General features: G+C 56.6%; 1 protein-coding gene across 5 annotated transcripts; it reads right to left on the bottom strand.

Annotated features, from left to right (window-relative positions):
• Positions 1 to 675: 675 nt before the first annotated feature.
• On the bottom strand, positions 676 to 22527 carry CUNH13orf46 (chromosome unknown C13orf46 homolog). Of its 5 annotated transcripts, XM_033177112.1 has the most exons (10): positions 21235 to 22522; positions 18344 to 18395; positions 16826 to 16946; positions 16606 to 16650; positions 16478 to 16525; positions 15350 to 15397; positions 13673 to 13740; positions 13407 to 13573; positions 13149 to 13301; positions 6648 to 6737 (listed from the first exon to the last, which is right to left on the bottom strand). In XM_033177112.1, exons 1-9 carry the CDS (start codon positions 21422 to 21424, stop codon positions 13243 to 13245), a joined length of 798 nt encoding a protein of 265 aa, XP_033033003.1. In that variant the 5' UTR covers positions 21425 to 22522; the 3' UTR covers positions 6648 to 6737; positions 13149 to 13242. The 5 variants fall into 5 exon arrangements, with proteins under 5 accessions (XP_033033005.1, XP_033033003.1, XP_033033006.1 ...); XM_033177114.1 differs by lacking the exons at positions 13149 to 13301; positions 13407 to 13573 and adding an exon at positions 676 to 6506 and having other exon boundaries at positions 6621 to 6737; positions 21235 to 22513; XM_033177115.1 differs by lacking the exon at positions 13407 to 13573 and having other exon boundaries at positions 21235 to 22514.
• Between the last annotated feature and the right edge of the window lie 1497 nt (positions 22528 to 24024).

Genomic DNA, 24024 nt, shown 5'->3' with positions numbered 1-24024 from the left:
CTGGAAGGGCCAAACTGGCAGCCACTGGCAACACCACCTGGGTTACCCACAGCAACCATTGTTTTGGGGTAAACTGTACACATGCCCTTAGGATGTGAGTTTTTCTGCCGGGAATGTCTTTTCATTTTTACACCTTACTTTCCTCTGCTCCCAGCCCACCAGCCACTGGCAAAAAAAATACCTCCCAGATTAGGGTGCTTTAAAAGAGAAATAAACAGCCCTGTGCCTCCGGGGGCCATGCTTGGGCCAAGTGTCAGCTAAAAAATAGCAGCTTTATTAATTGTGATAATAGACAAGCCTTGTGCCATGTGAAATGGGCACAGTCACACTGGGTATCGTTTTAAAATCTAGAGTTGTTTAGCACTGAGTTGATAAAAAGACTGCAGGATTCCATTAAGTTCAAAGTTCTCTAGCATTGGACAGAAAAGACATCTACATGTAACGGATTTTCATCAGGTTCAGAGGCTCAACGATGGAGGTGGAAAGGACAGACCTCACTGAAGAGCCAGAGAAACTCAGGAGTCACTTGAGTGATCAGCCCAGGTGAGTGCGGCTGCTTGGAGTCTCTGGGTGAGCAGGTAACTGCCAGCGGGTTCTTCCTACTCAAGGCCCGGATAGAGCTGATTCATCCAGGCAGGGGAACCGCGATAGAGAAACGCTTTCACACACGCACAGCCGGCTGAACAGGAGACCGGAGTGTTATGATGACTCAAATCAGCCTCCCTGAAAATGCAGAGGCCAGGGTCTTTCAAGGCTAATTTGGGGGAAGAGAGTGGGGTGGGTAGGCGAGGGCGCTTGCTGCTGGCTGGTTGGGGGTGCAGTCATAGGGGTGTGCGAAATGGTCCTTGTGCCCCGAGTCGCTTCTGGGTGGCGCCAGGGAGGTGACCAGTCCAGATGGGGCCATCAGTCATCAGAGTTGCAAAAAACCTGAAAAGACATCTCAAAGGCCAGTCTTAGGTTCTACCACAGCGACGTTATCTGAGGGAGTAGTTGGGGAAGTTGCCTATTTGTGAGCTCCAGAATAATGGGAGGTCATCCTTCATGTCTCCATTTCAGCAGAATCCAGGCTCCTCTTGTCCTTGTAGCCTGGTGGCCTCTCCATAGCTTTACAAAGGGTGTTGAGTTTTGGGGAAGGGTTATTATCATTTAACTATAAACTAAATGTCTCCCAAAGTTAGCTTGGCCCAAGCCCTGGAATAGGTAAGGGCAGTATGAAGGCTAAAGGCAAGATGGGAGTTGGTTAAATTGGGTCTCTTTCACTGCCGTAATTTTCTCACTGTTATAATTTTTGCAAAGGTGGTTTCATGCCCGTGGGATCTCCGGTCCGAGGTTACGGGACTCTCCTCCCAGGGATCCCACTGATTGTGCAGTGACCGCGGTCACGCCACGGCCACCAGCCAGAGTGCAGTCCACATCGTGGCCACGTACGGCTTCTACAATCTCAAGCTTGCCGAGAAGGCAGCCGTAAACCCGTACAGGTTAGAGTCCTTTCCCTTGGCTGTGGTAACCATCATTAGCACTGGGGTCCTTCTGAATCCAGATGCAGCCACGCCCTCTTCTCACAGACAGCTGCGGCTGAGGTGAACATCTTAGGAGCATTGTAAACCAAAAGGCATCTGAGATGAGTCCGTTGATTTAGGAAGTTCGTTTTGCCAAGGTTAAGAACGCACGGATGACACAGCCTCAGGAGGCCCTGACAGCCTGTCCCTGAGGCGGTCGGCGCAGAGCTTGGTTTTACACATTTTAGGGAGACATCGACATACATCAGATGAACACTGGTTTGGTCCAAAAAGGCAGGACAGCTGCAAGCAGGGAGGAGGCTTCCAGGTCGTAGGAGATAAGAGACAAATGGTTGCATTCTTCTGAGCTTCTGATTAGCCTTTTACTGAATGCACAGTTCACAGGAATGGTCACTCCTGCCTCAGTCTGGCTCAGTGAAACAAGAGGGCAGAGGAAGTGATGAGCCATGTGCGTTTGTCCCACGGGAGCAGTGGGATGACTTTGAGGTCTGTCTGTCCTTTGTCCACAAGGAATTTCTTTGACGGAGACGTGTAGCTTTTTAAAATCTGTGTAGTTCCCTTATTCAGGAAGAGAATGGGAGGTAGGTTTGCCTGGAGCAGTCCCCAGCTGGATTTCTCTCTTAGGCTCAGCGATTTGGGGTCCGGAGAATGATTTTCCTTTCACAAGATGAACACGCAGCTCAAAGGGGGAGTAGAACGTGATGGGCGCCTCAACCGAACGCCCCTCTGGGCCCAATAATTAAAAGGACTTGCCTCCTCAGATAAAAACTCTTTTCTTTTCGGGGTCCTGCCCTTTCTGGTGAACCCTGCACCCTCCACGGCCTTGAGAACCAGAGCCAGAGAGAAGACCCTGTCCCAGCAGGGCCGCCCTTCCCCGGGGCCCCGGGACGTCCGTGGCGCCAGGGAGGTCTGGGGGGTCCAAGCGTTGAGAGGAACTCGGGATGTCCACGGCTGAGGGTTTGTGGGGTCACGTGGGAAGGGCACGGGCCGGGGATTTTCCACACCACTCACATCACAGGGTTTCCCAGGGGGCTCCGCAGGCTGAGGCCTGTGAGGCGGGGGTGTCTGCATCCTGCGGGGCCCTCACAGGCGCGGGGTCCCGGTGTGGGGACGCCCAGCATCTATGCGGTGATCATCCTAAGGGACGTAAGGACAGCCCCGTCCCCTCCGGCGAACGCTCAGCTGGGGAGGAGGCCTGGAAATCTGTCCTCCTCGCTCGGATCTCGGTGGCTGTGGCTTCCGGGACGGAAACAGGCGGCCTGAGCCCTGCAGCCCCCACCAGGTGGTGCTGTCGGCCAGGGAGGAAAGACCGGCAGGGCCGGCCCCGCGGGCTGGGCCGGAGCCGGGCGGGGCCTGTGCTTGTGGAGGGCGCCCGACGTCCCTTCGCGGACTGTGTGTGGACGGAACTGCTCTGGCCTCGGCTCTGCCCGGCCACACAGCGCCAGCACCACTGCCCCCCCAGCCAACAGCACTGCCCACTCCGGGGAGATCCTGGCCGGGTTTCCAGACCTCAAGACTGAAAGGCGTAGAGCTGCCCAGTCAGGCCCAGGCCCCAGCGCCGGCCCCAAGGCCGCACTCGCATCACCCCGCCCCACGCCCCGCTCCCCGCGCCTCCTCCAGGCCCCGCTCCCCGCGCCTCCTCCAGGCACCGCTCCCCGCGCCTCCTCCAGGCCCCAGCGCCTGCCCCAAGGCCGCACTCGCCCCGCCCCACGCCTCCTCCAGGCCCCAGCGTCGGCCTCAAGGCTGCACTCGCCCCCCTGCTCCTCCTCCAGGCCCCGCTGTAGTCACTCACAGGCGTCACCAGGCCATGGCCCTGCAGCCCTCCCATTTCAAAGTGGTTGCCTTTTGCGAAACTCCACGTAGAGATGTGCTGAACTCGACGGTCTAAGACGCCCAGAGAGACCGGAGCTCCAAGAGGCTGGGTACTGGCAGCACCTGCTGCTCTGTGTTCAGCACTCCGGACAGGGACTGGCAGGGGTCAGCAGGGATCCCTGGGATGGATGGCCTGGAGGCTGCTCGGGATAGAATGAAGCTAAGAAGGTAAAAAGCCACGGTGCAACGCGACTCCACTCTTGTAAGACAAGCTATGTCTCTCTGTATATGGCACCATCTGTATGCACAGGGATTGAATACACAGCATCGTTCCGACAGCCCCCAAGGAACCGGAACGCTGGACTGAGACTCACCCTTTCCTACGTCACCTGCAGTGAAAACATAACACTTGCCGGGGGGTGGGGGATGACACTGCGGGAAAGAGGCGGCCGGTGGCGCGGCCACAGGCGTTTGGGGGCCTACAGGGACACAGCCAAGGTGCAGCTGGCGTGGCTGCAGGAACTGCGCCGGCCCAGGGCTGTGCTGCTGTGTCTGCCGCTCTGCCTGCTCAGAGCTGGGCTCCAAGGGGGCCACCGCGGAGACACAGGAGCCATGTGGGGCCGGACCGTCTCCCCGCAGCCGGGGAGGGCTCTGACGGCCTTGCTCACTTACTGGAGTCTGCACAGGTCAGGGGCCAGTGGGGACCGAGGATAAAACTAAGGCAGGCTGGGCCTGGGGCAACAGGGGTCACCACCCCAGGACCACTGGCCAGCCCTAGAAAGCCCAGGCAGCATCTGTGCTCCATGGGACTGAAGGCCAAGGGCAGCGTCCTTCTAGGGGGAGTCTGGGCTTCCACCCCTCCCTGGATGTCACTGCAGCTGACTTGCCGGGCTCTGGGCTGCGCATCTCCAGAGGGTTCCTGCCCTGGGCCCCTGCCTGGTCCACTCCACCGACGCCAGTGCTGCTGCCCGAGCCTCTCAGCCCAACCGGCCGGGCAGCAGCGGGGACACGCCCATGCTGGGTGGGACAGCCGGGCAGAGGCAGCCCCCGGCCTCAGCAGCATCAGCCACGTGGCAGGAGCTGCTCTCCGGCTGTGCGGCATGCAGATGTGTTTCCTCAGGGATGTCTCCTGCTTCCCAGTCTCCAAAGCCCAACCTCGGCCCCTCCACTAAGACAGAGCTTGGCCTCACCACTGACCACCCTGGACGCTGACTGCCGCTGTCAGGACACTCTGAGCTCAGCACCCACTGAGCCCTTCCCCAGACCCCCGGCCTGGCACAAGGCAGCCCCATTCCTTGGGTGTGTGGCTGCTGAGTGCCTTGAACAGCTCGCTTGGGACCTGCCCGCTTCTCTGATAGGAGTTGGGGCCCAAGCCAGGTGACCACTCACACTGCACAGGGCGTGTGCCTGCTCCACGGGAATCTCCTTGTGGGTAGGAAGATGTGAGCCAGGCCTGGCTGCCCTGGAGTGCCCAGAATCAAGGCTTGGGGGAGCAGCACGTGGAACTTTCCCCCCATGGCAACAATCACCACTCCGGGGTCCCAGGAGTCAGCTTCTCCCACCCCAGTGCTGGCCCGGATCAGCTCTTTCCCCGGCCGCCGTGACCCCCACCTCACCAGTGAAGGAACAGAATTACCCCGGGTTTGAGGAAATCAGTTCAGAGCCCAACAGAAGTCAAAGGCGTGTCTGACTCTGGAAGGCTCATATTCTAACGGCTAAGCCACCGCCAAGCTCCTGTGTCTGAACAGCCGTGGGACCTCCCTGTCCTAGAGGCGACAGCCACCGACATACCCAGAATGAGGCCAGCCACACGCGGCAACAGGACGAATACACGGGTGGACGGACTCACGCCGATGCCTGCTCTGTGGGGGGAGGGTGCTGGGAGCCACCCAGCAGAGCTGCCCCCTCCTGCCCCACCAAGGGGACAAACCAACCATCTTTCCGGGAGCTTCTCTGGGTGCCTTTTTGGTTGGCACAGTCAGAGGCCACAACTGAGTCACACCCAACTGCCCGGCAGCCAGGATGGCAGCGACCCTCGCCTCACAGGGGACAGGCCACAGCTGTCTGGCTTCTTCAGCCACGTGGAGGCTTCGCTTTACCAGGTGGACCGCAGGGCTGCACCCACCAGGACAGCTGGTCCGGGGCCCCTTTACAATTGTCTGGGAAACGGTGAGACTGGGGCTGGTGGGCACTTATCTTCTGTGGTGTCTTCCAGTCAAGGGCGGGTGCTGGCTTTGGGGATCCCCTCTCTCTCTTCAGCCTGGATGGTACCCCACTTTGATCAGAGCGAAGTACCCAGGGGACAAGCTGTGCGTGGCACGCGGCTCCCTGAAAAGGGCCCCTCCCCGGCTGAGTGATGGGCAGAGCTCACCCTCCGTGAGCCTTCGTGTTCTCGTCTGCACCACAGGGACGGCCCCCATGTGTCTCCATGGGGACAGACAGTGCACACGGCATCTGTGCCTGTGGCCTCTGAGGCCTTAGAGGCACCCGGATCAGAGATGCTGCAGGTCACCTGCCCGTGCCCTCCTGTGCATGCGTGTGGTATGTGCGAGCATGTGTGTGTCGTGTACATATGAATATGCATGCGTGCGTGTCTGAACAACAGAGCTCTGGGTGGGTTCTGGTGGAACTCGTTTTGCAGGCATGTCCTGGAGCCCCCCACACCCCTGGGGAAGACACCCTCTCCTCCTCTGAGTGGGGAGCACGTGGCTCCCTCCGGGGACAGATCCTAGTGCCAGCACCACAGCTGGGGCGCTCAGCAGCGTCCACTGTGCTCCCGGCTCCTGCAGGGACTTTGGCGACACAGCAGATGCTGCATCCTGCCCTGCACCTCTCACCCCTGCCTGGTGGGGGGGCTTCCAGGAGCTGCAGCTCCCATGAGGCCCACAAAGGGCTGAGCCTCCTCTGCTGCCCCCCAGGGACCTCTGTCCCCACCCAGCAAGCCACTGAGCAAGAGGCCAGGGCAGGAAGGGGCTAGAGCCCCTCCGGCTGGTGGAGAGGAAGAGTCTCTTCCCATCATTTATTCTGTGTTAAGGTCACATCATCACTCACTCAGTGGGCAGTGGGTTTCAGGCGTGGCTCACACCTGGTGTGGTCAACAGCGCCCCAGCGTTGCTCAGGGCTGGCGGGATCTTTAGTCCAAAGGCGTGGTCTGTGAGCTCACTCCTTCCAGGCCTGGCCAGTCCCACAAGAAGAAAACAGGAACCTCAGTGCCTGGCAGAGAAGGCTCTTGGGTGGCAAGTAGGTGGCCCGACCACCCTCTGACCGGTGCCCCCAGCCCCTCCGCACCCCACCTCCTTCCTCTTCTTCGTCAAGCTCTGAGCACCTTCTCCGGGGCACTAGGTGCTCTCCTTCTCCCTCTTCCTGGTGGAGTACGGGATGCAGCACACCCAGCTGGTGTGCATCCTGCAGGCCAAGAGGAGGGCAGGTGGGTGAGAAAGGGTCCTGGGCTGGCACTGTGGCCACAGGCACCCCGAAGCGCACTGGGGGTCTCCCCTGCACTCTGCATGCACCCCCTTTCATCAAGCACAGGCGGGTCTCCCCTGTACCCCACATGCACCCCCTTTCATCAAGCACACTGGGGGTCTCCCCTGTATCTCTGCATGCATCCCATTTCATCAAGCCCTCAGGGGCTGTGGTGAGTGGTGGACGAGAAGCCCAGTTTGCTGGTTTCTGCTTGAACCCTGACTCAGAGGACATGCGGGTCTCCAGAAGGATGCCTGAAGACAAAACAGCACAGGGCACATGGGCCCTGCCTCCATCTCCGCCTGGAGCCACTAGGTTCTTAAAAGATCAGTGACCTGGGTCTGTGCCTTTTCCCGCACACGACGTCTGCTGCGGTTCGTGATGACGCCTCTGTAATCTACAGCCAAACATGCTCTCGCACTCAAACCTTGATGTGATTCTGCAAGCGCCCAGCCCGCGCCGCCTGTCCAGGAACCGTGAACAGAAACGCGGCGTGGGGCAATGGACAGACAGCTTGCAGGTGACGGCCTCAGTGCAGTCCTCACTAAGACATCCATGTAAAACAAACTCTTGAAAAGCTTGATTTTTCTTCCTTAATTGGCAATCATGGTGCCCATGAAGGGACTCCTGGCAGGCTGCCCAGGGCTGCCTGGGACACTGCAGGGACCTGGCACCTTGGCCCCAGCACAAGCCCTTGGGGCTCTGGCCCCTGCACAGCTGCACATGGTGAGGTCTCTCCTGGGTCCTCTGGAGTCTCTCCTGGGTCTCTCCTGGGTCCTCCTGGGGCTGTGCTAGGGCTCAGACCTCCTGCTTGGCTGACAGCCCTGAGTTTCTTCAGCCACCACTCCCACTCCTTGATGGAGACTTCTCATTTGTTAAGGAGAAAAATTCTCCTAGTTGAGAGATACTAGGGGCCAGGTGCTGTGACTCATGCTTATAGTCCCAGCACTTGGGAGGTTGAGGCAGGTGGATCACTCGAGCTCAGAAGTTAAAGACCAGCCTGGCCAACACAGAGAGATCCCCATCTCTACTAAAATAAGAAATTAACTGGGCATGGTGGCGCTTGTGGCCCCAGCTACTTGGGAGGCTGAGACAGGAGAATCACTTTAGCCCAGGGGGTGGAGGTTTGCAGTAAGCTGGGAACACACCACTATACTCCAGCCTGGGTGACAGAGTGAGACTCTGTCTCAAAAAAGAAGAAAAGGAAAAGATTCTAGGAATAAATGATGTGTGAGGCTGATTGGGTAGAATGTGTGAGGCTGTCTGATTGGGTAGAATGTGTGAGGCTGTCTGATTGGGTAGAATGTGTGAGGCTGTCTGATTGGCTAGGACGTGTGAGGCTGTCTGATTGGCTAGGACGTGTGAGGCTGTCTGATTGGCCAAGTTGAGCAGGTGCTTCCCCTTTTAATCTGACTCCCAGTGGGCAATAAAGCATGGCAAAGTCAAACAACAGGCACTGGATGACCAACCTTCAGTCAGTGCCCAGCAGGCGTGTGACACACAGAGCCCTTCTAGATGGGAGGGGTTCATGAAAGGAGATTTAATGAAGAAATGGCCAAAAATGGTGTTCTCAAACATGAAGGCATACCAGGCTTTCTAAGGCTGTCACTGGCCCATTCTTTTGCTTATTTTAAACCAATGAGCAAATTATATCAAGGAAAATTCGGAGCTCAAATGGCAATCTGCAAGGATAGAGTTAACATGTGGACTTGTACAAGTTCTCTCTCTTTTTATCCTGAAGTAAAATGATGGGTTATTTTTAAAAGATGTGTAGGACAAAGCAGAAAGTCCAGGCATATCAGAATGGTCTGTAAAAGTCATGATAAGGTTTATGAAAAGATAATTTATGAAAAGAATTATGTGTGTAAGTCGGCTGTGATTAAAAGGGAATTATTTATATGTCTTTCTAAAGATTGAACTTTGGGCCAGGCATGGTGGCTCATGCCTGTAATCCCAGCAGTCTGGGTGGCCGAGGCAGGCAGATCACGAGGTCAGGATATCAAGACCATCCCGGCTAACACGGTGAAACCTCGTCTCTACTAAAAAAACACACACACACACACAAATAAGCCAGATGTGGTGGCGGGCGCCTGTGTCTCAGCTACTCAAAGGCTGAGGCAGGAGAATGGCGTGAACCTGGGAGGCAGAGCTTGCAGTGAGTGGAGATGGCGTCATTGCACTCCAGCCTGGGCGACAGAGTGAGACTCAGTCTCAAAAAAAAAAAAAAAAGATTGAGCTATGATATTAAATATACATTAATACAAAACTAAAGATTGGTCCCCTATGTCACCACAAAGTTTCCTTGAAGTACTGGTTTGCTCTTAATGAAATTGCAAGAGGTTTTGATTTTTTTTTTTTTTTTTTTTTTTTTTTTGAGGCGGAGTCTCGCTCTGTCGCCCGGACTGGAGTGCAGTGGCCGGATCTCAGCTCACTGCAAGCTCCGCCTCCCGGGTTCACGCCATTCTCCTGCCTCAGCCTCCCGAGCAGCTGGGACTACAGGCGCCCACCACCTCGCCCAGCTAGTTTTTTGTATTTTTAGTAGAGACGGGGTTTCACCGTGTTAGCCAGGATGGTCTCGATCTCCTGACCTCGTGATCCGCCCGTCTCGGCCTCCCAAAGTGCTGGGATTACAGGCTTGAGCCACCGCGCCCGGCCGAGGTTTTGATTTTTAACTCTGAAATCATTTCTTTTGAAACTGCTCAGATCTACATCTCAGAAACTCAGCTTCTGCTGTCCCTTGCAATGTGTGGTTTGCAGATCGTGTATGGCTGTCTCAGCTCTTTCTCCCCTTAAGAAGGCCTGGGATAACAACTTTCTCCTTCAAACTTTTTGTCAAGTCCTGCAACTTTTTCCTCCAGTTCTAACTCTGCTGTTTAAACAACGTTTTCCTTAAGTGCAGCTTCAATTCATACACTTGGCTTTTCTCGCTACATCTGAATTGTTCAACCTAATCAGAAAATTTCTCATGCTGTTACCAAGAGCTGTGTGCTGTGTGTTCCCCAGCTCAAGGCCCTAGTTTCCTTGTTTACTGTCCCCTGTAATCAAGTGCACACCAACAGCCCTGGAGATGCTTTTCCTGGGTCCGGCGAGGTTCCAGTGCCCTTCTCATCAGATCTGACTTCCAGGTTACCTGCACGGGCTTCCCTCAAGGAGAGGCAATCACACTGCAAGTTTTTCTGTACTTTTTGGTAACTGGTTTAAAAAACAAATATTTTATATTTTATCAAGATAATTTCTGCATTATCTTTATTAAATTTTGATTACTTAAGACAACTGGGCTTTAAAAGACTTACGGTTTTATAGCAATGTAACTTTCTGAATTGCCTGTGAGGTCTTTTGATAATTGCTCTGGTTAAATGAGTGACTATTATTTTTAAATGATCTGTAATTCTGTTTTTATTGTTTTGAACCTTTTGACGTCTTCCGCAGGTTTCCACAGAATCAAAATCCTACATAAAGTCTTTTCAGATTAAACAATTCGATTTGGTAAAACTCAGTGGGTAGCATCATCAAATGATAAATGATACTAAACCTTCTTTCAGTTATAATTGTGAGCATGTTATTGATATAAATGTTCTAAAAATTACATACATTTATATTAATATCAGTCATAATTTTGATAATGTCCAATTGTAAATTACATTTACATGGGCCTGTTATCCATGTGAATATTCTAAAGATTACGTAAAATTTATGGAAGCCTGGCAGTCCTGATGTGACACTGGCAGTCATGATTTTGGTTGTTTTCTTACAATGTTACGTGTAACAGAAATAACTACTTTCTTGTTGGTTAGAAGCTTTCATCAAATTGTAACCGTGGCTGTTCTAAGGTTTTGCATCTGTAGTCATTGTTCTGAATTATTCTCTAAAAACATTTATAATCAACTCTAGTCGGAAACTGCTTTCTGTGGAAAGGACTCTAATAAATAGGGGTACAAAAAGGTGGGAAATATTAAGAGCACAATTAATTAAATAATATACAAAAGTGGTTCCAGTTTTGTTGACTGGTTGTCAAGTGTTTTTCCAATCTGTAGTTACTGTGATGCTGTGGAGTGTGCGGTGCTCTGCGTGATCTGTAGGTTCCCTCTAACAGTCCTGGGGACGTATTGTGTTGGGTGGGTACAGGAAAAGGCAACACTAGGAAAAAGAAAATCCAGATCATGCTAATTAAAAAAGAGATGGAGGTTGGGCGTGGTGCCTCACACCTGTAATCCCAGCACATTGGGAGGCTGAGGCGGGTGGATCACGAGGTCAGGAGTTCGAGACCATCCTGGCTAACATGGTGAAACCCCGACTACTAAAAAAACAAAAAAATGAGCCGGCGTGGTAGCGGGCACCTGTAGTCCCAGCTACTCGGGAGGCTGAGGCAGGAGAATGGCATGAACCTGGGAGGCAGAGCTTGCAGTGAGCCGAGATCGCATCACTGCACTGCAGTGGGTGACAGAGCAAGACTCTGTCTCAAAAAAAAGAAAAAAAAAAAGAAAAAAAGAGAGAGAGAGAGAGATGGAGCCTGCCAGAGCATTTTCCAACGAACACACAAGTGTGCACGTGAGCTGACGCCCATTCATTATAGCCATGGCTGAGGACTCTTGGCTTTCCTGGGCAGGAGCCTTCCTGGTATTGGGAAATCAGTGTTGGGTCTTGTAAATGCAACTGGACGGTGATCCAAAGGGTGAATTTGTGAGATGAGGTAGCAAACCTAAGAAGCCACGTCTGCTCATCTCTGCCGGCACCTCTCCCCACTGCACGCTGCCAGCAGCCGCACTGGGCAGGTTTTCTGGGACAGCTTAGTCAGGGGGATGGGGGCTGAGACCAGGAGATTTGGACCCAGGATTGTCCAGCTTGGGGCAGAAAACAGCCATCCAGCTATGTGCTGATTGCCAAATCCAGCACCAGGAAACGATGAGAAAAATAGAGCTGTACTTGGAAAATACCTGTCCATTTTAAGCCCCGACTCAGGAGTCAAAACAACCCCAATGTCCTAGTGAAAGCCAGTGTAACCTGGTTATGTTGGAGCCAAAAGAAGCAGAGACTCTGCTGAGTTGGGGCAGAGTGGGGCAGAGCGCATTGTTCTCGAGGACTTTCTCTCGCTGGAGACATAAAAATCTGAGAGCAGGTAGTGCTGCCATCATCACAGCAGCAATCCGTCAGCAAAGCCAGACCAGCAGGGGGCTGAAGGCTGCAAGCTGTCAAAGCCGGCCCTGGGCAAGGAGGCCGCCTGGCAGGCACAGCCACAGCCCCCGTCCTCAGCCTCGGCCTCTGTCCTCAGCCGCAGCCCCTCTCCTCAGCCTCGGCCCCTGTCCTCAGCCTCAGCCTCCGTCTTCAGCCTCGGCCTCTGTCCTCAGCCTCAGCCTCTGTCCTCAGCCACGGTCCCCGTCCTCAGCCGCGGCCCCTGTGCTCAACTGTGGCCCCTGTCCTCAGCCTCAGTCCATCCTCAGCCTCAGCCCGTCCTCAGCCTCGGCCCCTGTCCTCAGCCTCGGCCCCCGTCCTCAGCCGCGGTCCCCGTTCTCAGCCGCGGCCCCCGTCCTCAGCCGCGGCCCCTGTCCTCAACCGCGGCCCCTGTCCTCAGCCTCAGCCCGTCCTCAGTCGCGGCCCCTGTCCTCAGCCTCGGCCCCTGTCCTCAGCCTTAGCTGCAGCCCCTGTCCTCAGTGTCAAAAGTCAGGTGCTCCCGTGTGCTTTTAAGAGGTGGAAGCTGGGGTGATTTTTAAACATTTCTCTCTGTTTTGCTATTCTACATTGTTGCCATTATTTTAAATGACTGGTTAAAATGTTAATATAACTGAAAGAAGGTTTTTTTTTTTTTGGTTCCTTTGAGATGGAGTTTCGCTCTTGTCACCCAGGCTGGAGTGCGGTGGTGCGATCTCGGTTCACTGCAACCTCTGCCTCCTGGGTTCAAGCAATTCTCCTGCCTCAGCCTCCCAAGAAGCTGGAACTACAGGTGCCCACCACCACGCCCGGCTAATTTTTTGTATTTTGGTAGACACAGGGTTTCACCGTGTTAGCCAGGATGGTCTCGATCTCCTGACCTCGTGATCTGCCCACCTCAGCCTCCCAAAGTGCTGGGATTACAGGCTGAAAGAAGGTTTAGTATCATGTGACTGTTTTACAAAGCCAATAGAACAATTCATCCTTTAAAAAAATCTGTAATAAATCAAGATACTCATAAACTGTTAGTTCTGAGTGGTAGGCATTTGGACAATTGCTTTTTGTATTTTCGTGTGTTGTTTAAAATAAAACACTATAGACACATGGGCCCGTTCAATGGGCCAGACACGTCTTCCCTCCCCACATCCCTCTTCATGGCTGAGGGCCTCGGGGCCTCAGGAAGTCTTGGGGCTTCCCTGGACCTACACAGCATCCAGCCTGGGGACACGGGTCATCTCTTCGAAGGCTGCCCCGGCCCCAGGGCCTGAGGCTTGTTGTGAGAGCAGCTGGCTTGGCTGTGTCACCAGCATGCATGCACGGCTTCCCACCACCTGCAGGACCCAAGTCTGCAGCTAAAACCTAAACAGGAGAAGCCAGTACCATGTACTTATCACCTCTCCCCGCTCCTTCCTCCCTCCTCTCCCTCCTCTTCCACCCTCTCATCAGGTCCTTTTCCTGGCTCACTGGTAGGAGACACAGCCTGGTTATGGGGTGAGGTGGGGCATCGTGAAGCTCGTCCCTGAGCCTTTCCAAGGTCCGATATCCTGTTGCCTGCCCTCAGCCCCTCAGGCTCGGTAGATGCTGAGCCTCGGCAGCACCCAGGGAGAAGCGGGGACCACCTGGGCTCGTCTCTGCCCACCACACACAAGGCATGGTAGGCACATCAGAAACTGTGGTGGGGTGAAAGTCCTCCTACCCCCACCTAGTGTGAGCCCACAAGCATCACTCACTCGTCTTCTGACAGATCTCCCACATCCATCTGGAATGGCTTCTCTTCCTTCTCGGCGTCGGAGACCACCTGTGGGGAGTGGAGACGTTTAAGGGATGGGAGGTGTCAGCCACAGGCACTGGGGTATAGCCTGTGGACCTGCTGGAGGATCAGGCCAGGGCACAGAGGCTGCCTGGGCCTGGATGACCTCCCATCAGACAGGGCTCTCTATTGTCTGAACATTTCCAGTTAGGGGAACCTGACCAAGGAACTGCACCCTTGATGTGGCCGGGCTCCTGCACTGAAGACCAGGTCTGGCCTGTCAGCCCAACTGTGCCACTGGCTGGCCCTCCTTGAGTCCTTAGAACTCATATGCCCCAAGAATAACCTTGTTGGGGGTTAATAACCAGCTCTCTGTGCTTTGGGGCATGCTCTGAGGGCCAAAGGGAGAGAAGGTGCAGTTTGGAAAATAACTGAGCCCCAGGAAGGAGCTTAAACTTGCCAAGAAAGAACTTCAAGAAACTTCCAAAATGATGACTGTTCACCACAGCAAAGAAATGGAGGAACATACCCCAGATATTAGTATTGGAAGGGCCCAGACAGGTCATTAAGTCAGCCTCTTCCTTTTATAGATAAAGATGATGATGGTGGTGGTGATGATGCTGGTGATTATAACAGTGATGATGATGGTGATAAGGATGATGGTGATTATAATGGTGGTGATGAGTGATGATGATGGTGATAATGGTGACAGTGATTATAATGGTGATGATGGTGATAGTGGTAGTGGTGATGGTGATGATGGTGGTGATGATGGTGATGATGATGGTGATTATACTGGTGATGGTGATGATGGTGATTATAATGGTGGGGATGATGGTGAAGGTGATGATGGTGATAATGGTGATGGTGATGGTGATAGTGGTGATGGTGATGACGATGGTGATGGTGATGATGGTGGTGGTGATGACGGTCATGATAGTGATGGTGGCGATGATGCTGGTGATGGAAATGATGGTGGTGATGTGATAATGATGGTGATATTAATGATGATGGTGATGACGGTGATGATGTCTTTGGGGATGATGTTGATGGTGATGATGATGATGGTGATGGTTGTGATATGATAATGATGGTGCGGATGGTGATGATAGTAATGGTGGTGATGATGATGATACCCCATACTGAAGCTTTCCTGGGTATGAGGCACTGCTCTGAGAGCTTTCCCAAACAACCCTGGGTTGCGGGTACTAATATGATTCCTACTTTATAGAGGAAACAACTGAGGCACAGGGAAGTATGATGAGTTGTTTTGAGCATTTACTGACAGAACCACACATCTACCAAAGCCCGGTCTCTGAGCTTCCAGGTCTGTGCCCTTTTCACCACCCCAACGTGATCTCACAAGAGGTTCTGAGGACCCATGGGCACCTTGAGGGTTAACCCAGGCCCCAGAGTCTCTGATAGTGCTGAAGTGTGTGTGAGTTGGAATGTGGGAGGGTAAGGAAGAGGCTAGACCAATCCTCAACACCAGGGAGCTCTCCTGGAGCTGCTGGCCCCAGGTCTCTGCCTCCCCGTCCAACACACGCCTATTGTGGGGCAAGTTCCCAGAAAAGCCTCCAAGGCTGGCCCTGCCAGGCAGCACAGGCCCTTTCCTGATGGCTTTGGCTCTGCTTGTCTTGGGGGTTTCCATTTTTACCTCCTCAGCATGGTCTCCCAGGTCAATCTCCACAAACACAGATGCTTTCTGCAAATGGAAACCAGAGAGGTGTGGATGGCAGGCTTGGGTGAGCTGGAGAGGAACGCTGATTCCCTGGGAGGAACAGTGGTTCCTGGCCCTTGGGGCAGCTGGGGCAGACCCTGGTGATGACCATCAGGCCCCCAGATCCTGGCCATGCTGAACGAGGGCTCCTGGGACGCTGGGCAGAGCTGATGGCAGTGTGGACTGTGAGGTGTCCATGGCCAGCTCTGGCAGTAGAGATGGAGGGGGACACGGCTTTCTCACCCCTCCCTAATCACCTCCCATCACGGCCCTGAGACTCCAGAGAGTTTCCTCCAATCTCACCCTCTGAGAACTGGGGCCTCCAGGAGATGGGGCAATGACCAGAGCTAGGGAGCCCAGCTGCTCCCCCCCAGCCCTGTTCGACAAGGCAGCACTCCTGCCCCCACAGCCTGCCTGTGGGCCATACTCCGCACCAAGGAGCAGGAGACCCCCCCCGCCCGGGATGCAAACGGCTTCAGTGGCTCAGGGTTTTGCTGCCCCAAGGCCTCTAACTGGGCGCCTGGGCCAGCCCAGAATGTGTACCCGATGGGGGCACTTGAGTCAACTCCGAGGGCAGTGTTTGGGGGCAGGTGCAGGACTTCCCAAGAGCCCTGGAATGAAACCAAAGCCCGCCTGGCAAGCACCATGTCCAGCTGTGTTCCCGTCCCCACCACACAGCTTGGAGGGAGAACAAAAGCCACCTTCCTTCATGTAGGGCCTCATGACAATCCCCACAGCACAACGTGTTCCTGGACAGCACATCAAGCCTGGGGCTCTGGGGTTTTTCTGGGCCAAGGTCAAGCTGAGAGTACCTCCTCTCAGGGCCTCACACACCTTTAGTGAGTGCACGTTTGGCAAGTGGGGGTCTGGCTGCCCTGGGATAGGGCAAAGAGTCTCAGAGCTTGGCCTCTCTAGGGAGAGAGTGGGGCCCAGTCCAGCTTCCCAGCCTGGCGCCTGCTGAGCTGACCCCCAGGCCACTGTCCCGGGCAGGCCCAGGCTCCAGCAGAACTCCTACTTGGACAGGCCTCCCATCTTACTTCTATTACTAAAGGGAAAAGCTCTTGCCTCTTTTTCCTGAAGGTCATTTAGCTTTATGGACTTTGCCTCCTGTTCCTGTAAGACCAAAGAGGTAAGTGAAGGCTGGGCTCCAAGACAAGAGGTAAAAAATGCACCGCTCCTCGGCATGGCCCGACCTTGGCCTCCTGCGAGCCTCCGTCCGCGTGCTGGCCTTCCCGTGCCTCCCGCGTGCTGGCCTTCCCGTGCCTCCCGCGTGCTGGCCTTCCCGTGCCTCCCGCGTGCTGGCCTTCCCGTGCCTCCCGCGTGCTGGCCTTCCCGTGCCTCCCGCGTGCTGGCCTTCCCGTGCCTCCCGCGTGCTGGCCTTCCCGTGCCTCCCGCGTGCTGGCCTTCCCGTGCCTCCTGCGTGCTGGCCTCCGAGTTGCTCTTCTCCCTCCCTGTGTCCCGTTTTCCACTCTCATGACCCAGCTTCCCAAGGGTGCCGAAGCTTTCCTTCTTGTCTTGTGCTAGGTTTTCCTGACTGCAGGAGGAGCAGGGAAAGTGGTTTGGAAGAGGTGTCATGGCAGACAGCTGCAGGCAGCTCCTGGTCTCCTCCAGGGCTGTCTCCCTGGGCTCTCGGCTGGTGCCCCTGGGGTCTGTGGGCGCCTATGAGGGGCCCTGACCTGGCACAGAGTTCTGGCTCTGAAGGGGCCCCCAGCCTGGCCCCTCCTGGCTCCCTCTGCTGACCCATCTTGGCTGGAAAACTTACCCTGTACTGCCAGGGTCTGGACTGGGAACCAATTTACTTACAGCCAACCTCTAACCTTGCTCAAAGAACCAAAATCTGGTGAGAAGATGCAACCATCCTGTGGCAGATCCACAGCTCATTCCATGTGGATACCAAATGGGCCGTGCCAGCCAGTAGGCTGGGGGGTCCGTGGCTGGCCCTGCTGTGACTCACACCAACCTGGTAACCCCTTCTGTGGTCTGCTGTGGTGTGTGGCCAGGGGCAAGAGGAACCAACAGGCAGTGAGGATGACGGGCTCTGCCCCATCTGCAATGGTGTTGACTTGGCCAGGGGTGTTGACTTGGCCAACGTGAGCACTTTCAACTGTGCCACCCTAAAGGTGTGTGGTCTTCCCACCTCAACTGCCCTCACCAAGGCCATCAGCTTCTCTGAGCTCTACAGGGTGGGGGCTCCAGACGCCTCACACATCGCTCTAACGCATGAGCACTCACTCTCACCAACTGACGGCACCTTTGGCCACTTTGGCGACTGGACGCCTTCCTTGGTCTCCACTCTACGGGAGCCATTTGTAAAGAAGGCGGACTTGGCCCGTGCTTTGTCCATGGTGCTGGCAAATCAACTTTGTTAGATCGGAGACAAATTCTTGAGGAATTCAAGGACTTTTAAGTCTTCTTTGATGGCAAGAGGGTGAGTGGGTGGGAGAACCAGAGCTGGGGTGGGACAGGATGCGAGGTGCAAGGAGGCAAGAACTCGGTGGTACGAAGTGAGGTTGTGCCGTCCAGGGCCCCACGCCCCTCTCCCTAAAGGGTCACTCGAGTTGTTTATATACAGATTTGGCCCGGCAGTCCACCAGTGAGATGCCGCCTCCTTCCCCAGAGGGCCATGGGGTGTCTCCTGACAGGGATGCAGCTGTGACCCTCAGGTCAGGGCCCGAGTCCTGAGGATACCACCCCCTACAGGTGGGCCCTGTTCCCACACTGAATTCTCTCTCAAAATAAGGAGGATTTCCCAGCCCTGCCATCCAGGCCCTGGGCAGGGTCTTCTCAGGACCCAGGGCTCCCTCAGTCCCCTTCTAAGTGTCTACCTTGATGCCCGGGTGCCACCCCCACACCCCACCCTCTCCTGTGTCCGCCTCACTCACTTTTCCCAGCTCTGCCTTCACCCAGGCCAGCGCCGGACAGGCCACTTACCAGCTGACGTCTTCCTCGCTACTGCTTGGGTCTTTCCCTTGATCTTCGGACTCTGGGGACGAAGGACAGAGCCGTCAGCACCATCACACCACAGCTACCGGAGCTCAGGACCTGCCCAGAGCCACCCACAGCCACCCACGGCAGAGCTCAACTCTCCGCCGTGGCTATGGCTAACCTGAGTTTCTCTCCCACCCGTGCCCAAGCCCGACCCCTCCTGTATTTGCTATCAGCACTTTCCACAGCCTGGTGCCGGGACCTTGAGCCTGGCTCAGTCCCAGCAGCTCAGCCCACCCCCGGCTCCACCTTCTCCCTGCAGGACGCAGGGCGAGGCATGGCCAGCTGCCTTACAGTAAACGCAAGAGGCTCCGGGACCTCTTGCCATTCCTCTTTGTCCTAGCGCAGCTGGCTGGAGGCAGCTGAGCACCAGGGTGGGAGAAGCCCCCAAGACCTGCCCATGCGGCTACCACCCTCCACCCAGGCTTCCTCTCATGGACAGGTGGGACCTGAAACCCCTCTTGGTTTGTCCAGGAAAATCCACCAATCCCCAGGTTCTCCGGGCTCCCCGAGGCGCATCCACCAACCCCCCGGGTTCTCCGGGCTCCCCGAGGCGCATCCACCAACCCCCCGGGTTCTCCGGGCTCCCCGAGGCGCATCGCGGGGTGTTTCTAGTAGTCTTTTTCGGGACCACTTTATGTCTCTGGGCTGCCCTCCGTGAGCGCTGGCCTCCTGTGCTCCGAGTGGCCCAGGCCCAGACACACCCTCTGCCCCCATGGGTCCCCCATGAAGTCGGTCCCCCCACCTCTCCCGCATCCTGGAGGCCTCCCTGTGATGTGGACGCGGCGTCTCACACATCCAGGCACCTGTGGGTGCACGTGGCACTGTGCATGTCATCGAGCCCACCAAGTCTGTGAGGGGCGAGGAGCTGAACATCTGACTCTACCAGTGGTCAGCAAGGCCTGGCCCATCCCCTTGGGTCACAGGGCTGGAAATGCCTCCTGCTTTTCTCCGGCAGAATTTCAGTTGCCTAGGGGCAGCCACCAAGCTCCCAGGAGATGCACTCCTGGGCCGTGGTCTCAGACCCCGAGGGTGCTGCTGCCTGGGGGAGGCTGTGCAGGGTGGACGTCTTTGCCCGACAGGACAAGCAGCCACACAGAAGCCCAGTCTCCCTGCTGCGGCTCCTCCCATCATGCGGTTTTGGGCAAATCCAGCAGGTGTTGAGGGAAATGTCAGCCATGATGGGGCTTGGTCCCTCCGTCCGACCCCGGCCTTTGAGTCCACACTGCGGTGGCACCGGGCAGCATTGTTCAAGACCTGCTCCCTGCCCCTACTTAAATTCCCGCTAAGCAGCCTTGGTGTAACTTATTCTTTTGAGAACTTTACACGTCTTGAGGGAACCCCGCGGGGAGGGAGGTGGGGCGCAGCCTCCTGACTGCTCACACCCCCCAAATAGCAGATCTTTGGATTTTTAAACTCAGAGAACACATATTTTTACATCATTGCTTCTTAAAATTGTCCCCAGGGCTTGAGCAAACCCTGAGTCCTACGGGGCTGTTTCACTTCCGTGGCCCCGTGGCCACCTTTGTGAAGGGGAGGAGGGCAGAGCTGCCGAGGCCGCGGGAGGGAGGGGAGGGGAGAGGAGGGGACGCCCGCTCGCACCTCCGTGTCAGCCCTTCACCCTGTGCTGTGGGCTGGTATCCAAGGTGTGAGGGGGTGACTCTAGCACCATGCCCAGGCCCAGGCCACTCTCCGTTCGGCACACCTGGAAACATAAGTGGCGAGTGTGGACTGACACAGATGCAGCCTACATGTTTTGCGGTCTAGAAGCCATCCGTGTCAAACACGGGCTACGCGGGTTCCTCGCAGGTGGGCGAGGCCCAAGGCTCCTGGCAGGGCCTCCTTGCAAATGGGGGGCCTGGCCATGGTCCTCTCTCCAGGCGTCGGCTGGCTTTGGAGGCCCATGAGGGTCCCGGGCCTGCCCTCCTCTCACCCCTCCTGCCCTTGGCTGTGCCCGGCTGGAGCCCCACAGCTCCGCCCCAGCAGGGCAAGGCCTTCCCAGCAGCCCTGGGTGGGTTACAGGTGTGGACCTGGAATGGTCCCCTCCTCCACCCTTAGCGTTCTGAGCACAGGGCAGTGGGAGGCAGGAGGCCCGGCCCGGTCCCTGCTGCCTGTGGAAGGAAAACGAGTCTTGGGCCCCAAATCACTGAGCTAAGGGGAAGAGTCAGGCTGGAAATGCGTCAGGCAAACCTGCCTCCCATCCTCTTCCTAAATAAGAGCCGCAGAGATAAACGACCACAGGCCGCCTCATCATTCACCCAGGAGGAAATGCCCTGCGAGCCCCACGAGCTCTGCCCCAAGCAGTTCTGTGGAGTTTCACGCTGGGAATGCAGACAGACAGGTGCTGACCGGGGACAGAGATCACCGTCCTCCCTCTGCTCTCCTGAGACAAGCGCGTCTGATGGCTCCCTCCGGGCTGCTTATGTAAAACTGCAGTCACTGAGCCGGACTAGGGTACAAGGGACTCTCCTGCTAACCCCTCACGTGCAAATCGTGTGTTCAGTGAAAGGCTGCTCGAGACCCAGAATAATGCAGTCCTGTGTCTCCTCTGCCTACCCCCTGGGAGCCCCTCCTGCTCTGGGCTGTCCCTTTCTGGACAGAACCAGCGTACCCCCCACAGGGACCGACTGATGCCCCACGTTCCCCTAAAATGTAGGACGCTGGGCTGTGCCCCGCCTTGGACACATGTCATCGCACCTCCGGGGGCTGCCTCGGCGCGTCCCTCACCTTGGGAAGTGACTTTCTAACTGGCTGGGCCCTGATGTGGGTACTTTGGGTTCAGGGCCTGGTGAAGCAGCCGCGCCGTCCACCCGCTCCCCGCGGCCCACAGCCCCTACCCGGCTCCTTGTGAGGCTTCCTAGGGTGGCTGGGAGGGTCCCCCTTGGGCTGCAGGCCTTCCAGGCTCCTGCTCCGCTGAAGTTCAGAGGCCTTGCTGGCCGCCTTGAGGTGCCCAAGGGCCACTCCTGAGGGCAGGACCCTGGGGCCGGGCCGGTGCCTCCTGTGTGTGTTCCCCGTGTCCTTCTCCATCCTCCAGCCCAGCCTCGGCCCGAGCGCAAGGCTGCCACCCTCACACCCAGCTGTCCCGCAGGGCGTAGTCAGGAGGTGCTGGGTGCGCTGTTGCCAGGGGGCTGCTGTGACATCACTGTAAGGTCAGAGGCCAAAGATCGGCTGGTGCCTGGCAGCACAGCGTGGTTCCTGTGCAGGCCGGGGCTGGGGCGGGTTCTGTGTGTTCACGTCTCTGGTCTCTCCACCCCGGAGGGCGGGGAACGGGCACCAGGCCCTACCAAGGCTCCCTCCAGCACAGACGTGGGTCTCCCTCGGTTGACGGGGTGTTTGGGTCTTTCTCTTCCTATCAGGGCAAACAGGACACAGACAACTCAGGAAGACAAAGGCAGCCCCTGCAGGCAGTGGTGGGCTGCAAACGCTGCCGGCCCCGCGCCTCTCCCCAGCCACACGGCACCAGGACGAAACCCTGCTGTGGCCGGGGCTCCGACGAGGCCTTTCCGGGCGGCCCGTGTGGGTTTGCTCAGGCAGGCGGCTTAAACGGTGGGAGCCTATTCCTTCCAGTGCCGGGGGCAAGGTGTCTCACAGTGCTGGCTCCCTGAGGCTCTCTCCTTGGTGCGAAGAGGACAGATTCCGTGTCCTCACGGGGTCGTCCTGTGTGCTGCGTCCTTGTCTCCCCTTCTCATAAGGACGCCGGCCACCCAGGGTCAGGGCCACGCGCACGGCCTCGCTTTACCTTCACAATCTCTACAGCTCCACGCCCAAGCGCAGCCACACCCCGGGGTCCTGAGGATCACGGGGTCACAGCTCCAGCACGGGGATTTGCCGGGACAGCGTTCAGCCTGTACTGAGTCCAACAGAAAATCTGCAGCACGCCATCTCCTCCAGCCTCCAGACCACGGTGGGTGGGGAGGCAACGTTTTACCTCTTAGGGTTCTTTGGTTGGGCCTGAGAATTAAAATCAGCAGATGGGCTGGAGGACGGCACGCGCACTCCAGCACGGTCTGTGTGGCTGGGAACGGCCTTTCCTTCCCGAAAGAGGAGGTAACACCCCACAGGGAAGACGCTCTCTAGAGCCAGAAGAAAGCAGCGCTCTTACCCTCACGGACGGCTGCTTCAGCTCAAAACAACCCTTAAAAACACTGCTGCCGGCGCCCCCCAGGACCCGCTTCCTGTGCCCGGGGCTCCTCAGTGTCCGGGGGAAGCAGGTGTGACCCCCAGGCCGCAGGCTCCCGTCCTTCCGGTCTCTTCTTTGGAAGAGCCCAGAGCCGCTCCGCGCCCAGGAGGCCTCAGCTCTTTGGCTAAGTGGTGGGTGCAGGGTGAGAGCCCTGGCCTCACGCACACTCTGGCACTGCCTGGCCTCCTGGGACGGTTCCTCAGAGGCACCTGCTCTGGACGCTCTGATGTTGGGAGTCCCACGGATGCTGCCAGGATGGGAGCGGAGGCTGCTGTCTCTCTCCAACAAGTGCTGGGTCGTCTGGAGCAACAAGAGCAAATGGGTGTCTCTGGGGTCTCCGCAAAGCCACCTGCCGTCTCTTGGTGGGTGCATCCGTCAGTACTTGTGCTGCCGATAAAGACATATCCGAGACCGGGCAATTTATGAAGACGAGGTTGAATGGATTCAGTTCCACATGGCTGGGGAGGCCCCGCAGTCATGGCGGAAGGCAAAGGCACCTCTTACATGGCAGCAGCAGCAGAGAATGAGAATCAAGCCAATGGGGAAAGCCCTTATAAAACGTTTACCTCAGATCTCCGACGTATTCATGACCACGAGAACAGTGTGGGGTAAAACCACCCCATGATTCCGTCACCTCCCCCGAGCCCCTCCCACAAAACAGATTCGGTCACCTCCCACCAAGTCCCGCCCACCATGCATGGGAATTATGGGAGCCCCAATTCAAGATGAGATTTGGGTGGGGACACAGTTGAACCATATCAGTGGGAAACGCGGAGGGGCTTCTGGCCCCTAGACACTCCCACCTCCCACGGCCCCGCGGGACCCTCCTGGCTGTTCTGGGAGGGGCTCCATTCTCCACGTTCCCTGGGGCCTCGTCCTCCTCGCCCTTCTACTTCCCCTTGGAGGGGCTGACCTTGGCCCTCCTGGGTTGACCCCAGCACAGCTGTGCCCAGAGTGTGAAAGGAGCCCCCTGGCTCCCAACACTGCCTGAAGCCCTGCTGGGAAGTGTGGCTCCAGGAGGGCCGGCTGGCCTCCCAGGGAGGATGCCCCCACCTGCAGGGGTTCGTCCACCACACACAGCCACTCCTGGACTGGGGCAGACCCCACACCTCACCACAGACTGAGGAGGCCGGCCAGGCCGAACCAAGCCTCACCCTTCCCTGGGAGAAAGGCCTGGCTTGGTGTCCCCAAAGCCACACCTCCTCATTTTTCTTATACCAGAGCTGATTCACAATAAAATTACCAAAAAAGGAATTCAAATGGAGCAAGGAAAGGAATAGAGAAGTGAGGAAATGCATCAGCTGTCCCTAGCCATGGAGTCTTCACCCAGAGTCCCCCTTAACCCTTTCCTGCCTGGAGGTACAGCAGCCACCTCCCTGGAGGGGCAGTCCGTTCTCTCCTCCCAGGGCCTCCAAGTCACCACACCCTCCACGTTCCTGGAGATGAC

The sequence above is a fragment of the Trachypithecus francoisi genome, unplaced genomic scaffold, assembly GCF_009764315.1.
Source record: "Trachypithecus francoisi isolate TF-2019V2 unplaced genomic scaffold, Tfra_2.0 Lachesis_group18, whole genome shotgun sequence".
NCBI lineage: Eukaryota > Metazoa > Chordata > Mammalia > Primates > Cercopithecidae > Trachypithecus > Trachypithecus francoisi.
The sequence above is the reverse complement of the archived record's forward strand: the minus strand, read 5'-3'. Positions and strand labels throughout refer to the sequence as shown.